The sequence below is a fragment of the Terrapene carolina genome, unplaced genomic scaffold (genome assembly GCF_002925995.2).
Source record: "Terrapene carolina triunguis isolate 2854851 unplaced genomic scaffold, T_m_triunguis-2.0 Scaffold21, whole genome shotgun sequence".
NCBI lineage: Eukaryota > Metazoa > Chordata > Testudines > Emydidae > Terrapene > Terrapene triunguis.
In genome coordinates this window covers 28,621,277-28,643,837 of record NW_020664372.1, presented here as the reverse complement: position 1 = coordinate 28,643,837, position 22,561 = coordinate 28,621,277, and the positions used below count along the sequence as shown (strand labels likewise).

The following is a 22,561-nucleotide window of genomic DNA, read 5'->3' as shown; positions in this document are numbered from 1 at the left end:
AAAGAGTAGGTCCCTTAATTAAGATCCAGTATATTTATTAACCTAAAACAAGAAACACACTTACATTTATTCTATATTTCTGTTGATGCATATTTATCTATCAAGTGGGATGAGCGGTCTTATATATTGTACTGTTGTTTGTATTATATTATTTTTGTAGTATGTATTTATAATTAATGGAACAGGAGCCCAGAGAATTGCATAGGCATCTACAGAAATTTTTATGAATCTAAAAAATAAATAAATAATATATTAATATAACAATCAAAAATCATTTCCCTCCTTACTTAGACCCTTCCCAGCCTGGGGTCAGAAATGCATTTTTCCAGAATATACTTTCCCTGGCTAGTGTAGAATTTTTTGTCTGAGAACTGCACTAGACAAAATGTATTATCGAATAGAAATGTCTGAAAAACAGGGTGAAATTTGAGTGAAATTGTTTGCGAAATTCCATCTCTGGTTTTAGTCAACATTGGAAATTTTGATGAAAAAATGATCAACGTTTTGATTTCTGACCAGCTCTGCTATAAACTAGGGCCGGGCCACACCTTAGTTTCTGCTTTCAGTCCAAAAGAAATCAATACAAATACTAATGTGAGTAAGATGAGCTGGATTTGGCCTTAGGTAGTCTATAACAGGGGTTCTTTGGAGTGGTTCAGTGGTTCCTTCTTCACAGTGTTCTCGGAAATTATACTAGAATCCTACTTGCAAAAACTGTTTTAAAAACATGGTTAGAACTTTAATTGGTAATAGGCTAATCTGTTTCTGATGCACTAGTTGATGACACCATAAGCAACTAAAGTGCAGGAAAATACTCATCTTTATATGTTTGTGATGTTTGAACTGCTGCAGAGAAAATAAAGAGCTCTGAACTCAGGTCCTGGCAGGTAAGTTGAAAAGTAATTGATTTTCAAATATTTTGTGTTAGCATGCAAATGCATTTGTAGGCCACAATCCAGCAATTAGACCCATTGGTACAGACCCATTGAAACCCCATTGACTTGAGTGGAGATCTACATGGGTGCTGGCATCTGCCCCAGTAGCTCTGATTGCAGGAGCAGGGCCAGACTCTAACTGATTTGTGACCTTAGAACAAATGAAGTTCAAAGATGAATTGAAAATTATTTTTTTTAGGAATAACTGTTGCTTTAAAATTGGACTAACATATTTTTTATTTAAAATATCTATCCTCCTATCCAGTCATAGGTATGTGTCAAAATTTTCAAACTTGGGTGTTCAGAATTAGGCAGTTGATGCTTAAATCCATAGTTTGACTCCTAAGGGTTTGTCTACATTAGAACCTTTGTCGATAAAAATTTTGTTGGTCAGGGTGTGAAAAAAACCACAATCCTGACCGACATAAGTTTCACAGACAAAAGCGCTGATGTGGACAGCACTATATTGGCAGGAGACCCTCCCCCACTGACATAGCTACCCGCCGCTCATTGGGGGTGGTTTAATTATGCCAGTGGGAGAGCTCCCTCCTGTCGGCATCGAGCAGCTACACGGGAGACCTTACAGCAGCGCAGCTGTAGCGGTATAGATGTGCCACTGTAAGGTCCGTAGTGTAGACATAGCCTAATTAATTAAAAATGGTCTGATCTCCAGAAGGGCTGAGAATTCACAGTTCCTGCTGAAGTTAATGAGAATAACAGGCACGCAGGACCTTTGAAGGTCAGGCCACTTTGATTTAAGTGCTGCACCCAAGGGTACGTCCAGACTACCCGCCGAATCGGCGGGTAGCAATCTATCTATCTATCGGGGATCGATATATCGCGTCTCGTCTAGATGCGATATATCGATCTCCGAACGCGCTCCCGTCGACTCCGGAACTCAACCAGAGTGAGCGGCGGAAGCCGAGTCGACGGGGGAGCCGCGGTCGTCGATCCCGCGCCGTGAGGATGGGAGGTAAGTCGAAATAAGATACGTCGACTTCAGCTACGCTATTCCCGTAGCTGAAGTTGCGTATCTTACATCGCCCCTCCCCCCCAGTCTAGACCAGGCCCAAGTTTGAAAACTTGGACCCTGATCTGTACGATGATGGTTTATAGTTCTAGACACAGACACATACATACAACAATCACAACAGTACTTAACTTCTGATTAGCTTTGCTAAGTGCAAAGCCATTCAATAGTATCATAATTGATCTAAGTACTAAGGTGCCAAACTGTGTGTTGCTGAAGGATAGTTAGATGATGTAAATAGCTTTTTGTGTTTTGCAATAAAGCATGCTTTTGTCGTGCATGATGTAAAAGCAGGAGATGAAGGTATTCTTTTATTGAAGCAAACATGTGGAAAATTGCTCTAGATTGTTATAGTATAGAGCATCTCCCCTGAAAGGAATGAGGTTCATCTGTAGGGCAAACTCTAACTGTGTCACTTTATTGGGGTTACTGCTGGACTCTACACGGTCAAAGCAAATAACGTCATGTCCATCTAAACTATTATAAGCATGAGAGTGGCACATTTTCTCATCTGTAGTGTTATATTCTAAACTGTCACTAGGCATTAACTCAATCACTGGTGAAGTCCTACCACCTAGAGATGAACTCTGCCTCAAAATGATGTTTTCCACTTCACTGCCACTCATATAGCAATTACTGGGTCATTAATATCATTGCATGCAATTAGTGACAGTAGAATGAGCAAGAGTGGGCTTTTTATTTTGTTTTTTTGTTTATTTAATATAAACATTTTACTATAACCTTTTCTCATCCAAGGGCTTCAGTCATAAACCAGAGAGATTTTAAAGACAGATGCAGATTCAAAAAGGAAGCTGTTGAGTTTGCGTGCTATAGAAAATATTTTCCTGTGTAATATTAAAGCTCATGGTCTTGTTTCTAGCCAGCCTGTTTGTCATTAGGGACAATCAATGTAACCTGAATGCTAACTAATTCTATTAGTTCTGTTCAGCTGAACTGTTAAGCAAAGCTCATTGTGGCAGTAGGGAGGCATTTCTTTCTATCCATGTGGAGTTTTTGCCAGCAGAAAGAAGGGCAAACTGTGTAAAATATCTGTTCCTGTCTGGTGAAGTTAACTATCCAGTAATCTGCTTTAGAAACAAGTTATAAAGTGAATACATTTTAATTAGCAGGTTTACATCTGCTATACAGTTTAGTTCACCACTCACATAAACATAATTTGTTTGTATAAACTGTAGGAAACCATGTGTGTGGTAGACATGCGTAGCTGGATCACTATGGCCAAAAGACAACATTTCTTAGAGTGTTCTTCATGAGAACCATTTAACGGAAATAATGTTGGAAAAAAATTAACTCTAATGAAAGATCTTAGAAGTATAAATAATATTTTTTAGCAATAAAGCCTTGAGGGCTGTTCTCTTTAATTGGCTCTGAACCTTTACAACTCATTTTAAGGCACTTGAAACAATAATAGTTTTTGGTGGGGAGGAGGAGGTAGTGATTATGGAGGACACAAGCAAATTACTCCATTTCACCTCATACATTTGTCCAATATCCGTAAATAGGAAGGGAAGCAATTTAGGCCTGATCCTGCTTCAACTGTAGTCAAAGAGGGTTTTGCCATTAACTTAAATGTGACCAAGATCATGCATTACTGACATCACTATATGAACTTCATAAGAAAGAACAGATATTTTGGGCTGAGCATGGGTAGGTACTTGTAGTCTTGTCATTCTCTGTTGCATTGCTGTGGACAATGACAGGCGGAGCCTGTGTTTTACAAAGACAAGTGTGGCCCCTGAAATGCCTGCTCATTAGATCAAGATGTAGCTCTGGATCTTTTGGGCTTTCACGTGGTTACTGCACTTCACCCATGGTATCCACTAATCTGGAGATGAAAGTGATACTGCCTTTCTCTTCAAGGTTGACAGGCGGAAGCAAATAAATTTAGAGCTCACAAGCAGCATCGGGCTCAGCCTCATTGAATGCCACTTCCCTTAAAAGGAAAGATGTAAGTTTAATAGTAATAATAATTAATAATGAAGTGTCCAAGTCTGCCACCCTTACTCAAGTTGTGTAATAGCATATCCCATTGGAATAAGTGGCATTATTCACTGACTAAGGCAGTAGTGAATGTGAATAAGGGTTGCAAAATTGGCATGTAATTTATTCCCCAACCTGCAGGTATATACATATGTGCTAACCTGACTCAGTGGGGCTACTCATATGCTTAAAATTATGAGTGGGTGTCAGTATTTCCAGTGTCAGGGCCTAACTTTGGTACCTTTTATGGATACAGTTTGGAAGCTGATTCCTTGTTTAAACAAAGCTTAGATTCAGTAGATTTTTTTAAAATGTGTGTTAATATTAATCTGATGATCATTGTAACTACAAGCAAAAGTAAACTATCAGCAATCTGTAGGTAATTAAAATAAACAGATTTTATCCCCACTGTAAAATTTCTTGCAGCCCATCAAGCAGCGTGCCTGCTGACTTACCCGTTCTTTGGTTAACTGATCTGAATGAGTTTCTTTAGTTGTTCCAGACTCATGAAGATCTGGCATTGCTGCTGGGTGAAAAAGGCAAATATAATTCTATTTAATTAAAACACTCTTTATATCTCCTCAGCTGCCTTGTCCATCATCCTGGCTGTTCTAGAAACAACTTTCTTGATTTGTGCTTATTTTGGTATGTGGTTCTTGGTGTTCTTAAACCTGTCTCGTAAATGTAGATAATTTATGGGAAAGAATTATTTATTTGGTGCTTTGCTGAGAAAGTCTTTAAAAAGACCAAAAGTGAGTGAAAGCAGCTAGAGCACACATACAGGATGCTGTGGCAAAGGAATTTTCTTTTATTAAAAAAAGCCATGTACTTAGCGATCCTGTGCGCACATATTAGATCAAGTATACCTTTTCAATAAGAATAACTTCTTATTACTGTTGGATCTACAGTTGGCTTTTTTTATTGCTGCTCTTGGGTTTTTCTGTTCCTTTTTCTATCTTCAAGAATAGCATTGGGTGAAAGCTGGATAAGAGATTTATAGGGTTTTGATTTTATTTAACTCTAATGGTAAGAACCCAAATTTCAAAGGCCTAGATGGTGACTTAAGGTACAGTTCTGAGCAAGAGGTGGCACACAGAACTCACTACCCCAGGAGTATCCCTCGGAGGCTTTGTACCTCAAATAGACCCTTCTAAGTCACAATTCCTTCTCTGCTTGGCCCTTATTCTGGCCTACACCAGCAGCAAATTACAACAACCTCTGTCTGCAATGGTTCCTTTGTGCTGTTCCCCATACTAGGTGGCTGCAGAGCCCAGGCTGCACCCGTTCCCCCACCCAACTTCTCAAAGGGAGGAAGCAGGCACTCAGCCGTGAGCGCTTGCTCATCTCTGCATGCCCAGACACAAGGTCTGAGAAGGCGGCGCTGGCATGTTGGGAATGGGTGTGATTTTACTTCCCTCGTGGGTGGGTGTAGTCCATGTCACAATCCAGCCCTGAAGTAAATTGGTTACAAACTTTTTTAGGCCGAAGGACATGTCACTAATGTGGCCTATTTTGTAGCTTAAAAAGCATGGAAGTATTTGTAACTGTGACAGATATAAAGGTAATTGTGACAGATACAAAGGCCTAAGACTTTGTTGTAGTAGCATTTTCCTAGAAGTAATGGTGGTGGAGTTTTTAATTTTGTACTGTATATCTTTAAAAGTGAATGAGCCTTGATTTTTGTGACTTTGCCTTCATTTCTAATCTCTTTGTGAATGAAAAGCTATATAGAGGCACAAATCCAGAAGCTTAATTCTCCATCTGATTAGAGCAAAGTCACCAACCTGATTGGTTGAAAACAGCCAAAGATCCATGGAACGGCTTAGCCTCCTGGGAGGCCGAGTAATAACAATCAAATGAAGACATATTAAAATGTAATATTACTTCCTCTCCATGGGGACTGTATAAAAATCATAGCCAGGAACTATTCTTGTCTGCTGATTCTGTTTCAGTCACTGACTCCCTGCCTCTGCATTTATGGCTAATGCATTTCACACAATAAACAGGGATTGTGAAGTTTTAAAAGCAAATAAATATGAAAGATCAAACACTGATTTATGACTTCCAGTGGCTTTTTATGTATTTTAAACCACAGAAGGCAGACTAGAACTGGATGCTTTGGTCTGAATAATTTCATCACCTCCCATGTCAAATCAGGGGATATATTGAGAATGTATTTTACAATTACTGAATAGACACATTTCACGTCCCAAAAGCAAGAATTAGTCAGGTCTCTTTAACTCATTTCTTAAAAATCCAGTGACACAAATCTACAAAACACTTTGAGCCCAACCCTGTATTCCTTACACTCTGACAACTCCTATGAACTTCAAGTAATTCTGGCTCAGGCCACTAGTATAGTGATCAAACATCAATTTCAGTTTATTGTTGAAAACGTGTTAGTCTTAAACTTTGGACAGGGACAGTTGGGATTCATAGAGATTTAGGCATCTGTTTGTTTAAAGATTGAGTATAGGCTCTTGCTTACCAACTGCCTCATTCTGCTTCTGACTGTAGTCAACAGAAGTTTTGCCATTGACTTCAGTGGAGCATGACTGGACTTCAGAAGCTCAGATGCACCTGTGTCATCCAAAGGAGGGGAGGGAGGAGTAATGAATGCTATTTTATCCAGTTAGCACTGTTGTGCTTATTTTCAGTTTACTGGAAGATGCTGGTGACATGATATAACAAACGTAGAGCCCAATCCTGAAAACACACCTATGAGCAACTTTGTTTAAGTATATAAATTTTTGCAGGATTATATAGTTTTTCTGATGATGAATGTGATTGGTTGCCTGGGATAGACCACACTGAGAATGCCACACTCAGGACAGACTGCAAGAAACTGGGCAGACAATCCCCCCAAACTGGTGGTTTATTCTATAATTAGATTCACCAAACCAGTAACAAAGATGCTTCTGTAGTAACACACTGGTTAACCAGAAGCCACACAAAGTCCCCTTTTAGCATTCCAGTCCTTGGTTCCCATTCAGACAAACAGGTCTAAATATAGTGAGAGGTTACTGAAAACCCAGTTCACCATATATGAGGTTCTACCACTCCCAAGGGATCAGACACATGCCCCTTAGGTCAATATAAATCTCAGATGTTAGCCAAATATCATGCTGTCAGCCAATCCTTAGTAAACTAACTAGAGATTTTATTAACAAAAGAAAAGAAGAGAGTTATTGAATGGTTAAGGAATCGTATACATAAAAGTGATTTTCAGTGTTCATAGATCAGGATCATAGCAAAGATGGAATAGATTGCTGGCTTGTAAAAGTGTCTCTGGTAACTTCCAAAAGATTGGAAGGTCCTCAGTCCATAGTTCAGTATACTTCTTTTTAATTGTAAATCCACAGTCCAGAGAATTGGAGCAGGAATGAGGTAAAATGGAGATGTCTCAGATGTCTTTTATATCCTCTGACTAGGGTTGGTAGGTGTCCAGTTTTTGACTGGAAAGTCTGGTAAAAAAAGGGGACTTGACAGTGTCCAGTCAGATGTACTGACTGGATACCAAAAGTCTGATTACCATCGGGGGGAGGCACCGGGTCATCAACCTGTGCCAGCCCCTGCTCAGCCGGGGTTGCTTTCTACCTGCATCTTGTGGGCAGGCAGGTGTCAGGCTGCAGCTCCTGTCCCAGTTCCGGAGCAGAGGGAGCCCAACAGGGGTGGTGGGGAGGTGGAGAGGATTGAGTGACAAGGATGGGGTGGGGGAGGGAGGAGAGTAGTGAGTGATGGGGGAAGGGGAGAGGAATGAGTGGAGCAGGGCCTTGAAGGAAAAGGCAGAGCAGGGGCAGGGCCTCAAGGGAAGAGTTGGAGCAGTGGTGGGGACTTGGGGGAAGAAGCGAAGCAGGGCAGGGTCTCAAGGGAAGAGATGAAGCAGCAGGTGGGGCCTTAGAGGGAAGAGGCAGACCAGGGGGGTCCAGTTTTTAGTAATTAGAAAGTTGGCAACCCTACCTCTGCCACATGCATGAAAATTTACTGTCCCAATCAAAGCCCACAGACCCTGAGTATGGAAAGTTACTGACAAAGATGGAGTCTGAGGTCACATGTCCACATCGCATGCCCTTACATATTTTGCTGAATCACAGGGGTGGCCATTGGCTCCTTGCTGTCTGAGGCATCCTCAGAAAGAGCTTTCTGAAGAATGTATTCTTAATGGCCTATCAAGCTTGAATAGCTTATTAGAGTCATAGACTTTAAGGTCAGAAGGGACCATCATGATCGTCTAGTCTGACCTGCACAACGCAGGCCACAGAATCTCACCCACCCACTCCTGTAATAAGCCCCTAACCTATGTCTGAGCTATTGAAGTTCTCAAATCATGGTTTAAAGACTTCAAGGTGCAGAGAATCCTCCAGCAAGTGACCCATGCCCCACGCTGCAGAGGAAGGCAAAAAACTCCCAGGGCCTCTGCCAATCTGCCCTGGAGGAAAATTCCTTCCCGGCCCCAAATATGGCGATCAGCTAAACCCTGAGCATGTGGGCAAGACTCACCAGCCAGACACCCAGGAAAGGATTCTCTATAGTAACTCAGATCCCACCCCATCTAACATCCCATCACAGGCCATTGGGCATATTTACCACTAATAACCAAAGATCAATTAATTGCCAAAATTGGGCTATCCCATCATACCATTCCCTCCATAAACTTAACAAGCTTAGTCTTGAAGCCAGATATGTCTTTTGCCCCCACTGCTCCCCTTGAAAGGCTGTTCCAGAACTTTACTCCTCTGATGGTTAGAAACTTTCGTCTAATTTCAAGTCTAAACTTCCTGATGGCCAGTTTATATCCATTTGTTCTTGTATTCATTTATTCATAATGGGCTGGCGAGACTGAATGTAAACTATGGCTGTGTCTACACTAGAGACCTTACAGCTGTACCGATGCAGCTGCGCCTCTGTAAGATCTCCTGTATAGAGCTGGTGGGACAGAGCTCTCCCATCGACATAATTAAGCCACCCCCCAGTTAGGGGCGGTAGCTGTGTCAATGGAAGGGTGTCTCCCGCCGACATAGCGATGTCCACACCGGCGCTTCTGTCAGTGTAACCTATGAGCGACTTAAGTTTTACTGACAAAAGTGCTAGTGAAGGCATAGCCTACCTTGTTGATGTCACCCCAAGAACAAAAACATCTGAGATACAAATACCGAGCCAATATTCATAACTTCAGATACAGTGATGATACATGGATTTAACCAGCGTAATCATACTTGACAGATCGTAACTTTTCCTTTGACACCTTACATGATACACTTTCTACAAGATTTGTTGCAATTGTATAACAATGGTAGGAACAATGATACAAATGGTCATCTTCAAGCATACTGCATCATGGTCTGCATTTAACTAGAGCCTAATAAATTAAACATTCATTGCACTTTCTTCTTAGCATGACAATAGGCTGTCAGATAAAATATTTGGAGCAAATGCTCCTAAAGCAGATCAGGCCTAGGCATAGAAAATGCACATTCTTTTTTTAAATAAACTGAGTGGAGAGTTTAAGATTTTGGTTCAATATTTTATAAACACACAAATCTCAGATTAGCAAGTGCACTTTAAAATATAGTTAATTATTTTTGTGATTTCATGATCATTACCTTTAATAATATCACAGAAAAAACCTTTGGTAATTATTTTAAAAAATTCTTAGGAATCCGGATGCAACATTAATGTAATTAGAACTCCAGGGACAGGGTTACCCACCTGAAGTGTGCGTGTGTGTGTAATGGAGGAGGTTTAGATCACTGGAGGTGTAATTTTCACTCAGAGATCAAATACAAAGACAGCTGCAAGTGTTCTAGGAATATTTTGCACTTGTTCCCTTGTTTGACTTCTGCATACTAAGCTTTTGACAGGAAACAGTGTTTTCTCTGGTATCCCATGTTATTTTTCTCTCTCGGTGAAAATCCTTCATCTTCTTGAATCTTAAAACTGTTTAAAACTGCCCCGTCTTCCTCCCCACACACTGGGATATGTGAGGTGATATCTTGACAGCCATAATGAAATTTTTCAAATAATGTCCTCCACCAGCCTTGACTAATTGTTAGTTTAATTAAGAGGAGAAGCTGCTTTGCCACTGGAATATACTTCACTGAATACTCCTCCTTCCACAGGATATGGTGTTCTCGCCCCTAAACTATAACATCAGCTTTCAGAAAACCCCTTGAAGGACTGTGGAAAAAGTGAATACTCCTGCAAATTCATTCATTCAGCATCAAAGCTATGAAAGCATTCTTTTAGTAAGCAAGCAAGGCAGTTTGAACTCTGAAAAGCACACATCAGCTTCGTTGTAATATTGGGCTATCTTGATGGAGACCGGGCATTTGTAATAGTTTTGCATTCCTTTTGCCATCTTACTTTCCTTGTATTAGACTGAGGTTAAACTGTAAGTCTTCTAATTTTATTGTGGTCTCCGACAGTGTAGGTTAAATCAGACAGATTTTTAATGGGTACTGATATTGAGAAGGGGCTGTACTCTATTCAGTTAAAACCTGAGAAAGTGGAGTTTAAAGTGATTGTGAATCTCTGTAGCCTAGATATAAAAAACAAAAAACAAAACTCACAAACAAAAAAAACAAAATAAAGTCAGTGTTTATTAGCTGTACTCTCAGCTGATGCTCAGTTTTGATATTTCTATTTACTACTTTTTTTCCTGTCCTTGTGCCTGTACATTGGCAAATAGGTCATAAAAAACACTTTCAGCAAAGACACATTTGATTTATGTCCAGAACTAGTTCTTAGTATTGATTTTTTTTCCCTCTGGAAAACAAAACAAAAAAACCCAAAACTATATGTCTCCATTATTTTCTGAGTCTGGCAATGCAATGGCGCATTTCAGATCTGCTTTTATCTTAAATTACTTATTGTGGTGTGGGTTGTTGGGTTTTATTTTTTTCATTTTGAAAACTTTTTTAAAGAAAAGATTAGAAAGTTTCAGTAACTTTGTTTGTGATGATTGTGCGTGCAGTGAGGGAGGGGAAAACAAGATTAGTTGTAGAGGGGGAAAAAAAATGGGAGGGCCCAAATATAAGGAAAGGAAAGTATAGGAGAAGGAGTAACAAGTTGGAAATTTTATAGGGGTGGGGGAAACAGGTTACACACAAAAGAGGCAGAAGTGGAAGAAAAACAAGAAGTGGATCACAGGGTAGGAAGGTAGGTTCAGTGTAAAGGGTATATAGCTAAGGAGAAGATTAAAGCAGAAAAAATATTAACATGGGACTGGGAAGACACTGTGAAGGAAGTAGGAAATACACATAAGCTATATTAAAAGCAAATCCCAGAGGAAGCTGAAAGGGGAGGGGAAGGGGAACTGAAAACAAAGAGCTGGACAGTGTGAGGCCCTTGCTGAATTAGGTCCTCAGATGAAACGACTGAGTCTAGAGGAAGAAAAGTGCTGTTTAATATAAGCAGTCCATGGGAATCCCAACAAGTAATACAACTGGTATCTGTTATTTATTTTTTTGCACTAGGTGGTCTGGTATCAGTTGTGTGTGTGTGTGTGTGTGTTTTGGGAAATAAAGGGACATGGACAAAACACTCATACAAATCATGAAATGAAGTAGATTTAGAATCACCCTCCACTATTAAATACTGCATTGTTGTTAATGTATCTGGTTAATCTGTAGTACTGTCTGTCAGGAGCATACTTATAAGGATGTGGCTAGTAAAGGATGCAATACGTTGTAGTCCTAAGAATACAATACAGTATAGTATTAGTGTAGCATGGAAGAAAACTGATCTCCCCCTCTCCCCCCGAATATTGGTGATAGAGTAAAATCACGTAGGCTCTGACTTGATTTGTATGAGTTCCCGAAGTGAGCTGTGCTTCATACACAAATCAGATTGCAATACCAGCTAGCAGTGGGCTGCAAGTGGGTATGTGGAGTTCAAGCAAGCATACAGATAAGAAAGAAAAATTTAAACATGGGGGAGACACTAATTTGTTTGTAGAAGCTGAAAGGTTTCTGTTAAAGTAGAACAGTTTTTAAAAGCCCTAAGAAAAATAAGATTGTATTAAAAAAAAATAAAATACTGTTTTCCAATCAGTGTGGAATCTCAGATTTCACCTTGTCTTTTGTGTGTGCACATTTCCTTAAACAGGAGATCTGTCACAGAGGAAGCAGGTGTACTGTGGTGATTATTATGATGTTGCTTTAAAAAAAAAAAAAGGGAATTAAGTACTTCGTTGCTTTGAGCCTGGCAGGGCTTCTTTTTCAGCTGACTCCATTTGGAAGGTGATGCCATTTCATCCAGGGGCATAATAGAAAGTCAGTCAATTATGCATCGAAGAAAAGGTGGCTGAGTAAATTTGAAACCTGATAACTCATTCCAGTGTTTGTATATAATGTATGACTTACCGATGTATTCATTCTTTTGGCTTTCAACATTTCACAGCTTTTCCTAGGTCAACCTGAGCAACAAGAACAGATTCCAGTAGATTAAAGGAATCCCTGTTTTCAGGCACGCATATTCACATCACTTTGCCTACTGATTTCCTGAAATATTTTTTTGTTTTTCTTTTAATCAGCAACATCAAATGGGTCATTAGAGGGCCTGGATAACCAGGAGGGAGGGGTGTGCCAGACAAAAGCCATGAAGATCCTCATGAAAGTTGGACAAGGTAAAGACCATCTGCTGTTTCATGAAATCACTTTGATCAGTCTCAGTACCCCACTTAGTGTGCAGGCTTCTTTTAATAGCATAGAACAGAGGGCCAACTGAGTCTAGTTTGGTCATTCTTCCCTTAGATTTTGAGAGCAAAGCCTATTTTCTGTACCTAAGCTACTGACAGATTTCTACAAGAGGAGCGCTAGTGTAATAAGATCTCTTTATTGTAGAGCTCTCTAGAAGGGAAGGACAGCCAGTAATAATGCATTTCAGTCATTTTTATTTTTATTTTAAAAACAAACCCACAACTTCACAGTTCATAATTATTTGGAATAAATGAAAGGAGGGAAGCTAATGTTTCTATAGTTTTTTTGTTATGAATTCTAACTACAGAAGAGGTTTTTGTTCATTGTCTCTTTATATATAGATAACCTATTGTGCAGAAAGAAAGAATTATTCTTCTAATTAGAAATTGGTTTAGGAGTCACTCAACTTGCTCAGTTAAACTGAAATGTCATCTGCAAAGCTTTTCTAGCCAATTACAGGAATCCCTATAGTTTCTGCAGATGGCCTCACAATCTAAACCTCTGAAAAAAATCAATTTTGCTTTAAAAGGAAAATTATATTCTTCTATCTCGTAGCCCTTTGCATAAAGAATCTTTTATTCAAAGCTAGTCTTATCTCATGATATATAGCAGCCTTATAAGATATACTTCAGTTGTCTAAATTGAAATAAATCATTTTTCTTTTGTACAGATCCCAATTCTGCTGGATCACCCCGTAATACTGATCCAACTAAACGTCCCGAACAAGAAGCTGGTACCAATGGAAAAAGCTCCACAACGAGTCCATTTGTAAAGGATAATTCAGGTACACATTGGGATTTTTTGGTCTTGGGAAGTGCCATTTTAAGGGATTTTTTCCATTCCTTACATCATTATTTTAGCATTGGAATTTGTTAAAAGCAAATATTTGCATAGTGAGATCAAACAAAAATGTGTTCTGCTGCACCAGTGGATGGTAGCTAGAAGCTGTACATTTTGGCCATTGCACATATTGCCCCATCCCATTTTGCAGTTGGAGTAAATTACATCTAAGAAAATCATTCATTTCCAGGAAAGTTTTTGGGTAGGAGTTTCTCTGAATAGCTTTACAGTGATAAGTGCTGACTTATGTTTAGTACCCTGGCAGATGAGAGAATATTTCTATCTCTCTCTTCCCGTCTGATACATTATCAAATGGTTCTCAACAGCCATTTGTAAGGTTTATTTTAACGCATCTATAATTAATGCTCTAATCTCTTATCTGATCTTATAAAGTCTACAAATGACTGATTGATCCTAAATTTTAAAAGGTTTTTAAAAATGTATCTTTTTAATATGAGGAGCTCATGGTTTTCAGACCAATATCTTCAAACTGCTTTTCATGCTTTAAGTGAACAAAAAAAAAAAATAAACAAGGTCACTGTGAAAAAGAGGAAATTTAGAATATTACAAAGCTAAACTGGTTATCAGTCGACTCTGGGTTTCACCAATGGCTTCAAGTCTGTCTTCGCTGGCTACATTATTTGCTACCCTGCTAATGAATCTTTGAGTTGGCAGTTGTCGAGCAGGCATCAGCAATTTTGGGCTAAGGTTATTGTAGGCAGAGTTGATAGTTATGAGAATTTAGCATCCACAGCATTATTCCATCTGGAACTGAGCATCAAGAGAGGGAAGTTATTTCAAACTTTCTAAGTAAGAATTCATTGAATTCTTGTGACAAACTGATAACGCGATGATGCCATGCACTCAGCAGGCTGTTCAGAGTGAGAGCTTTTTTCTGCCTTCCAAATGTATGTTTTTTTTAAATAAATGTAATTTAAATAATAAAAACTAGTTGCATCATAAACATTTTACCTACCTCCCCTGCTGCCTGCAGCTTCCTTGTTTCATTAGTAAGCAAAATACGTAGACACAGTCGGTGGTTTAATTTAAACTAGTATCTGAAAGAGAAAGTAGCAAGACTATGATACCAAAGTGTCAGCTGTCCTGAGATTTGCCATTTCCCTGTTTTTCCCTGTTTGCTGCCTTGAGCTGTCCGGCATCTGTTAAAAGATGCAGAATGTATCAAAGGCTGCCTTGTCAGTCCCAGGCCTTGCTGCTGATGGATGATGATATATGAAAAGAAAACAATGCGGTTTGGGAGCAGCGTAAAAGTAAGACCAACAGACACAAAGTCTTGTTTAATATTGATTGCTGACTTCAGCTGTTTGCATTTAGCTACCTAACAGGGTAATTGGTTTGTCAAAGTTTAGTGCCAGTTAATTCTTCCAGTCCTGCTGAGTCTTCACATTTTTAAGTTAAGCACCATAAAATGGTCACAGGACAGCGATAACTTTCCTTTGTGTTTTCTTCTCTTTCTAGGATCCAGCACAGATGGCAGTAAGGCTGGACATTCCAGTATACTTGGTTCAGAGGTGGCCTTATTTGCAGGGATTGCATCAGGGTGCATCATTTTCATCGTCATCATCATCACTTTGGTGGTTCTTTTATTGAAGTACCGGAGAAGACACAGGAAGCATTCACCCCAGCACACTACAACTCTGTCACTTAGTACGTTAGCCACCCCAAAACGTAGTGGCAACAACAATGGTTCTGAGCCAAGTGACATTATCATTCCTCTAAGGACTGCAGACAGTGTTTTTTGCCCTCACTATGAAAAGGTCAGCGGAGACTATGGACATCCAGTGTATATAGTTCAAGAGATGCCTCCTCAGAGTCCAGCAAACATTTATTACAAAGTCTGACAAACTGTGGTACCTTTGAGTTATAGAGGAAACTTACTGGTCAGATGCTTTCTGTTGGGGTTTGTGATGACCCCCTTGTGCACTAGTATTGACTCAGGCACAGGGGGAAAGGGCAACACCCTTTTCTCAGAGAGCCTTCTTGAGCTGGACAGCTTATCTAGTCTGTAGAATTCCTGTCTCAGTGAACAAACATTCACTAAAAGCTGGAAGACTTTCCGTAGAAGATACCCATTCTCTGATTGCTGTATTCTTGTTACATTCATCATCCTCGAAGCCATGTGCTGCAGGCATCCAGGCATATACAAAAGCCAAGGGAAGATGGAGTGATTTGTGGACATTTAATAGTTCTAGGCATCCTGGGAAGGTGCTCAAGGATATCAGGCTTGAAATGCAATCTTACGACTTTTTGTGTCTCTCTCTCAGTGCAGACTGGATTTGTCACACAGACCTCGGCATCTAAGTAAGACTTTTAAATTCTCTTGCTTTTAGTCCGTCACTGTTACATTTATTTCTGTTATCCAGGGTTCTGCCATCCTTCACATAAGATTTCTTTTCACTCCACCTCCTGCATCCACTAACAGAACATTAACATTTGGAGTGCCATGCTCCATGCATCTGCTACAGCAGCCTCTCTCGAATGGGTAATACATTTATAGAAACTGTGTTTGTTAATAAGGAGCTTTCCAGCCAAAAGTTAGGCTGTCGGTGAAGTCAAGACCAGGATTGGACGGTGGCAGGGAAGGGCTGACTGCAATTGCAGTTGAATGCTGCTGCCTCTGAAATAGAAGCCAGAAAGAAACATAATTTAGGTAGCACAGCACTTTGGTGTGCTAAGTTTTAAGAGGCAAGTAGGAGACACAACACGAGCTGTGGATTAGGGCTGCACTTGAAGGAGTTCACGGTTATCAAATAGCAATGTGCAGAAAAAAATAGTACCTTCAATACAGTAGGACAAAGGGGTATTGTTAGTAAATGAACAAGCCTGGAGGACAAGACAATAGTAGGCCGCTGACGATGTATTAGGGCAGAACTGTTGTGGTACTGGCAATAAGATATACAGCTTGGACGCTGTCACAAAATTGTAGTCTGCTTTGGATGACTTTTTAAGCAGACTCAGCTGCTATACTTATCACATTTTACTAAACACAGGGAAAGCATTTAAGAAAATAGCGGAGAGCCAAATCTGACCAAGATGATTATAAGCCAAAGGGTCAAAAGAGCAGTAATTCCATCACCAATGGAGTTATTAAATACATTCTCAGCTCTCCAAATAGAACAGGATTTTGTTTCTGATTGAGCCTTTTGACTCTTTGGTTTATGGTAGGGCTGTCCCTGCACAGTGCAGTGTAGGTACGGTGACTGACACAGCAGTTCATTGGTGCTCTGTTTCAAAGTTAAAGCACATATGGAAAACCTCTTACCATAAGGATAAAATAAATGATGACACTGAGAGGGAGAAGGACGATATGACTTATTTATAATAGGTGTATAGAACACAAGGAATATAAAGTGAAAGATTGTTTTTCTAATATATATTTTGAGATTGCACAGAATCTACACCAGAAGATGTGAAATTAATTTGTGGCAATTAAATGGTCTTAATTTCTCAGCATTAAAAAATAAAAATAAAAATTGGATGACTGCTTGTGGGAAAAAAACAACTTCATTCCAAAAATAACAATAATGAGCGCAAATACAAAAATAACAAAGCCCTGTAAAGGCGTCTCACATAACAGTAGACTAGGAAACACAAGCCCAGAAATCCAGGAAATCAATGTTACTGAATCATATATTTAACAATGAGAAGATGTTCCGGCATTTATTTTCTGTGTTGTGTTTTCCCTTGCCTTATGGACTGAAGTGTTCTGTAGATTTCAGCAGGTCACACAGAAGGGGAGTTTCAGGTTAAAGTTTTTCTGCTTTAGCATGTTTTTTCCCCCACATCCCCCACGCTGAACAAAATAAAAAAGAATCCTACTTTTTATGTGCTATGCAAAATAGACATCTTTAACATGGTCATGTTACTATGGTAACACTTTGCTTTCCGAATTGGAAAGAAAATGTAGCAACAGCATTTTAAGGTTCTCAAACCTCCAGCGAGCACCTGCAAAAAAATGAACTGTCATAGAAATGATTACTCTCTCTATTTCCTGAACCTGAAAATGATGTTGGTCAAAAAGGAGGGAAAAAAAGAAAAGAAAAAAGCCTGGTTCTGTGGAAGGTTACCATGGTGACTAACTACAGTACATATGTAATTCTTTCCAACAAACCCCTCCTTTCTGTGAATCCATCCATACAAGATTTTCTTGTAAGTCATTAAGATTTTATTTTGAAGGAGGGGGAGAAAGGGGAAAAGGAGAAAGGCATAGTGAGTCTGATTTTAATTAAATCAAGTGTATGTTTCATCAGTTGGCTACATTCTGGTTATGTACTAAACTGTGAAAAAAAATCAGATGAATTGATGAAGAGCAACCTGCAACCAATTGAAAAAATGTACTGTGCTTCTGTTTTGTGTTTGGTGCAGCATTATGACAATCTACCAACTGTTCCTTTATTTGACGTTGGTTCAGCTTTGAAAAGTTACTGTAAATGCCTTGCTTGTATTATCATCCCTAGTCACCCGACTTGGAATTTGCACCATCATGTCTAAGTGAAGATGCTGTAAATAGGTTCAGATTTACTGTATATGGATTTGGGGTGTTACAGTAGCCTTATTCACCTTTTTAAATAAAAAAACACACATGAAAACAAAATAGAAATGGCTTTTCTTAACCAGATTGTGTATATAGAGCAATGTTGGTTTTTTATAAAGTCTAAGCAAGATGTTTTGTATAAAATTTGAATTTTGCAATGTATTTAGCTACAGCTTGTTTAAAGGCAGTGTCATTCCCCTTTGCACTGTATTGAGAAAAAAATGGTATAAAAGGTTGCCAAATTGCTGCATATTTGTGCTGTAAGTGTGTACCATGAATATTTATTTAAGAATTTCTTTGTCCAGTTTGTAAGTAACACAGTATTACGCTTGAGTTATAAATAATTTCTTTCTTTCTTTCTTTCTTTTTTTAACTAGCCTGTCATAGGTTTGAAATCTGCTTTAGTTCCACATTGCAATTAGCCCCCAGAAAATGAAAATTACGAAAATCACATTCCACGTCTGTTTCAAACTGAATTTGTTCTTAAAAAAATAAAATATTTTTTTCCTATGGAAATCTTGCCTTCTAAGTATTTTCTTTAGTTTTTGATTATTTATTTTTTTCCTTTTTCTTAGTTTTCTTTTTCTTTTTTAAAAAAAAAACTCTCCACAGCTACTAGTGATTTGTAGGGAGAACTTAAGTCTACTTTTGTTTCAAATTAGGGCCCTGATCCTGCAACCTGATTCGTATTGGCTGATCACTATGCCCACATGGAGCCCCACTGAAGTCAGTGGGTGCCATTAAGGCATAGGGGCCTACTAACATGGATCAGCTTGTGGATTGAGGGCCTGGTGTCTTACCTGCAGACACTTAACTTGAAGTCAGTGGGATTTCTCAGTGTCCCAGTGCTCACAATACTTAACTACATGTTTATCTTTACTATCGGTGAGTAGTCCTAGTGAAATCAATGGGACTATTCATGTCGATAAAGCTAAAGTGCATAAGATTTCCCAGGAGTGGGTCCTATGACATGCAAGCTAACACAAGCTTTAATACAGAATATGTGGGTGTGCTGCTCTATAATTTTCACTTAAACAACTGACACCCACATTTAACAAATACTGTCATTTTTTTCACAAAGCCCAGTCACCATGAAAGCACATAATTTGAACAATCATCTGTAGAGTAATATATGGGGAGGTCTGAGGAGGGGAAAGATGCCTTTGTCACTTTAACAATTGATGCCAAGTTGTCTTAAGAGTTTCCATTCGAGAAAGGCAGCTAGTTATTCATAGCTTTTGGTCGTGTAATTCCCATTTGTCAAATTATTTGTCTTTGCTGAATAATCAAGGAAAGAATGGTTGACAGGTGAAAAGTAAACTTATAGGTGAAGCATGAGATGCAGTGACACTTTTTTTATACTGGACTTGAGGGAAGCCTAGAGAATGTCAGTGACTTTAATTTGCTGTGCCATAGACTCCCTGTATGACCTTGAGCCAGTCACTTGGGCCCTGCTCCAGCAAAGCACTTAAGCATATGTATAACCAAGCATGTGAGTAGTCCCATTGACTTCTTAGGCAAGTCACTTGGGCCTGATCCTATAAAATCTTATGCATGTAGATGACTTTATTTGGGACTACTCGTGCTTAAAGTTACTGGGATGCTTTGCTGGCCCAGGGCTTTAGTCTCCCTGTCTCCACTCTCTAGTTGTATATGGGGTTAACAATATTTCACTATCTTACTAGGGTATCATGAGAGTATACATTCACCATTGTGAGGTGCTGAGATACTCTGCTGATGGGGTGGGGGGCATATAAATAAACAGATAGACACTCCATTCAGTCTGTTACATTTCTTTTGGTGAATGGTATGTGCCTTATAGAAGTACACCCAACATAAAGCTGCTGACTTAGTCCATCTTTTATAACATGCAGAGAAAAAAAATGTACTTGTATTTTTGCACTGCTGCTGACACTGCACTATTAATTATCAAACAAGCACAAAATCAAAATTTACTGCCCTCATTATGAAGCCTGGTTCCCCAGTAGGAGTCTGTCTGAGTCAATAGGCTCTGCTAAGTGGAAAATAAAATTATAATGTACAGTTGTTATCCATCTAAAGTGGAGTAAGAATCTATTACATAAAATATTGTCTCACAGAGTAAGCATAGCAAAATGTTACTATCTATGTCTGAAGTGTTCTCTCTTTTTTTGAACATTGCAATGTTGCATCAATCAAATGCTCACTCAGTGAGTGACACACTTTGATTCCATGAACACTGTAAATTCCCTTTCCGCAGAAAATTTACTCATTCAAAAACTGGTGTAATAGCAACAGAAATGAGAAAAGTCAATAAAATATGGAAAACGACTTTTGAAGCATGATCTTGGTCTTTGTAGCCACCAAAGATAAAATTGGGGTGGGGGGTGGGAGGGGAGGCAACAAATCCTGGTGTGGTAAAATACAAAACATACTGGTGACACAGTTGCTACTTCACTATGAGAAGCATCAGATTGCAAGTAGGGTGATGACTTTTTGGAAAAAAGAAGGGAGCTGGGAGTTAGAACTCCTTGGTTTTGTTGCCACTGATGGACTGCATGGCCTTGGCTTGTTGACTCTTCTGTAGTTTGTAAAATGAGATTCTATCTACATACAATTTAACTCACAGGCATGATCTGAGGCTTAATTAATCAGGGCTTCATGTTCCTCTTAGTAGTTGTCAGATAGGTAATGGTGATGATGGAAAGAAGAATGATAGGAGATGTGGTGTTCACATGGCATCTTCCTATTTGTGCATGGAACTTCTGCCCATGCTAAAAGTGGGAACAGAGCCTAACAGCCTTGCCAAACATGGGCACGGTTCTACCCACACATGATGGAGGTGGAGAGCAGGTCCTAAAGAAGGGGTGGAGCCGAGGGGGGAAGAATCTGCTTGAGCAGTGCTGGGAATGGCAGGGAGGGGTGCAGAGAAGAACCAGTAATTGTGAGAGCAGTGGGGAGCCAAACTGGACCTACATGTCAGACCCAGTTCTGGGGGTAGCTGGACACAAGAGGTGCCATTGCTGATGATAATGGCTTGGTGCAGATTTTGGAAAAGATGTTGCAAAGCTGAACAGGACATGGAGAAAAGTGCTGACACTGGAAAGGGAAATCAGGACTTCCAGGTGATGGACTGTACTATGAGCAGGGGGGAAGCCAGGTTCTAGGCAGTTCTGCCAATGGATACTGGGAGGAGAGAAGGAACGTACAGTTGAGAGGACAGTGGGAACCAGCATTCAAATATGCCACAGTTAGAAGCCAGTGGAAGAGAGAGGGTAGCCAGGAATTGGACTCAGCTGGAGTTACTAGAGATCCAAAAGCCAAGCCCCCTTGCCACTTAGATACTGAGCCCTGTGGGGTCTGGTCTGTGTTTTCATACATGTATGGACAGTGTCTATGGGTGCTGGCGAAATACAACTAATTAAACAAGAAGTAGGGAGGGCCTGCCTCATCTCTCCAGTCTTTGGGTATCAACGTGGGGAAAGTTATTGTGTTGTACTCTCTGGCCAGAGCCTCAGCTGGTGTAAATTAACGTTGCTCGGTTTAGCATCTGGTTCAATATTCTCACAGTCCTGAATTCTACACTCATCCACAATGCTGATATAGATTTGATTGTCTTATGGCATCCCAAGCCCCTCAATGGGGAGAGAATGCTTTATAGAAGTGTCACTACACTTAGCACTACAATTAGTGGACTGAAAACTATATTAATAACAATGTGTTTATAAGTGATATTTAATTTCCATAATAATTGTAATTTGTATTTCATTGGACATAGACAGTAGTTTGCTACTTACTTTTATTAAAAATAGCTATTGTAGGCTGAATTACTAGCAAATGTATAATAAAAAATGGTTTCAATTCAAATATCTCTTTTCATCCTCTCAATACAATATTTAAACTCAATTATTATGCCCCACTCTGCACCGGGTACACTACCCACCCACCAAATGGTCTGTCCCCTCTCTGCTCTGGGCATACTATCCACCACCAAATAGTCTTGTCGCCTCCGCTCCCTGCACCCTCTGCACTAACCCAAATGGTCTGTGCCCCCTTAGTTACTTTTACAGTATCTGTTCGCTTGCACATCCTGAGCTCCCAGGGTTGCCAGCTATTGCAATTTTATTATGAGTCTCATGACATCTGGTATTGTTTTAAAAGCCTTTCCTTCTGGAGTCATGTGGTCACATGAGAATCTCAGCTCTTGTTTTTGTTTTTGTTTTTAAATATAAAGTTGTAGCTTTCCTGACTATGAAGAAACATAAGAGAACACAAATCCTGAAGCCTGAAAAGCCAGAAGGCAAATAAAAGGAACTCCAAATTTATTATTTTATAAAATCTTGTGATTCTTAAGCCAATCTAGTGGTTTTGGGGAGCCTGACTCATGAATTTTGAATTTGTGGGGTTGACACTACTGGCCATCTGTTTCTTGCATATAAGCTACTCCTCATATTTCCTTTCCCTTTCCTTCCATGCATAACCCCCTCCCCCGATCAGTGTGTGTAACACATTCTCCTTGTGC

At 39.6% G+C, this 22,561-nt stretch overlaps 1 protein-coding gene across 1 annotated transcript in view; it reads left to right on the top strand.

The window, feature by feature from the left end:
• Positions 1–18,529, top strand: part of EFNB2 (ephrin B2) — a 52,777-nt gene extending 34,248 nt beyond the window's left edge. Inside the window, exons 3-5 of the mRNA XM_024209252.1 lie at positions 12,500–12,592; positions 13,336–13,449; positions 14,985–18,529. Coding sequence (XP_024065020.1) covers positions 12,500–12,592; positions 13,336–13,449; positions 14,985–15,367 — 590 coding nt within the window. The 3' untranslated portion in view covers positions 15,368–18,529. The remainder of the gene's footprint in view (positions 1–12,499; positions 12,593–13,335; positions 13,450–14,984) is intronic.
• The last annotated feature ends 4,032 nt before the right edge of the window (positions 18,530–22,561 follow it).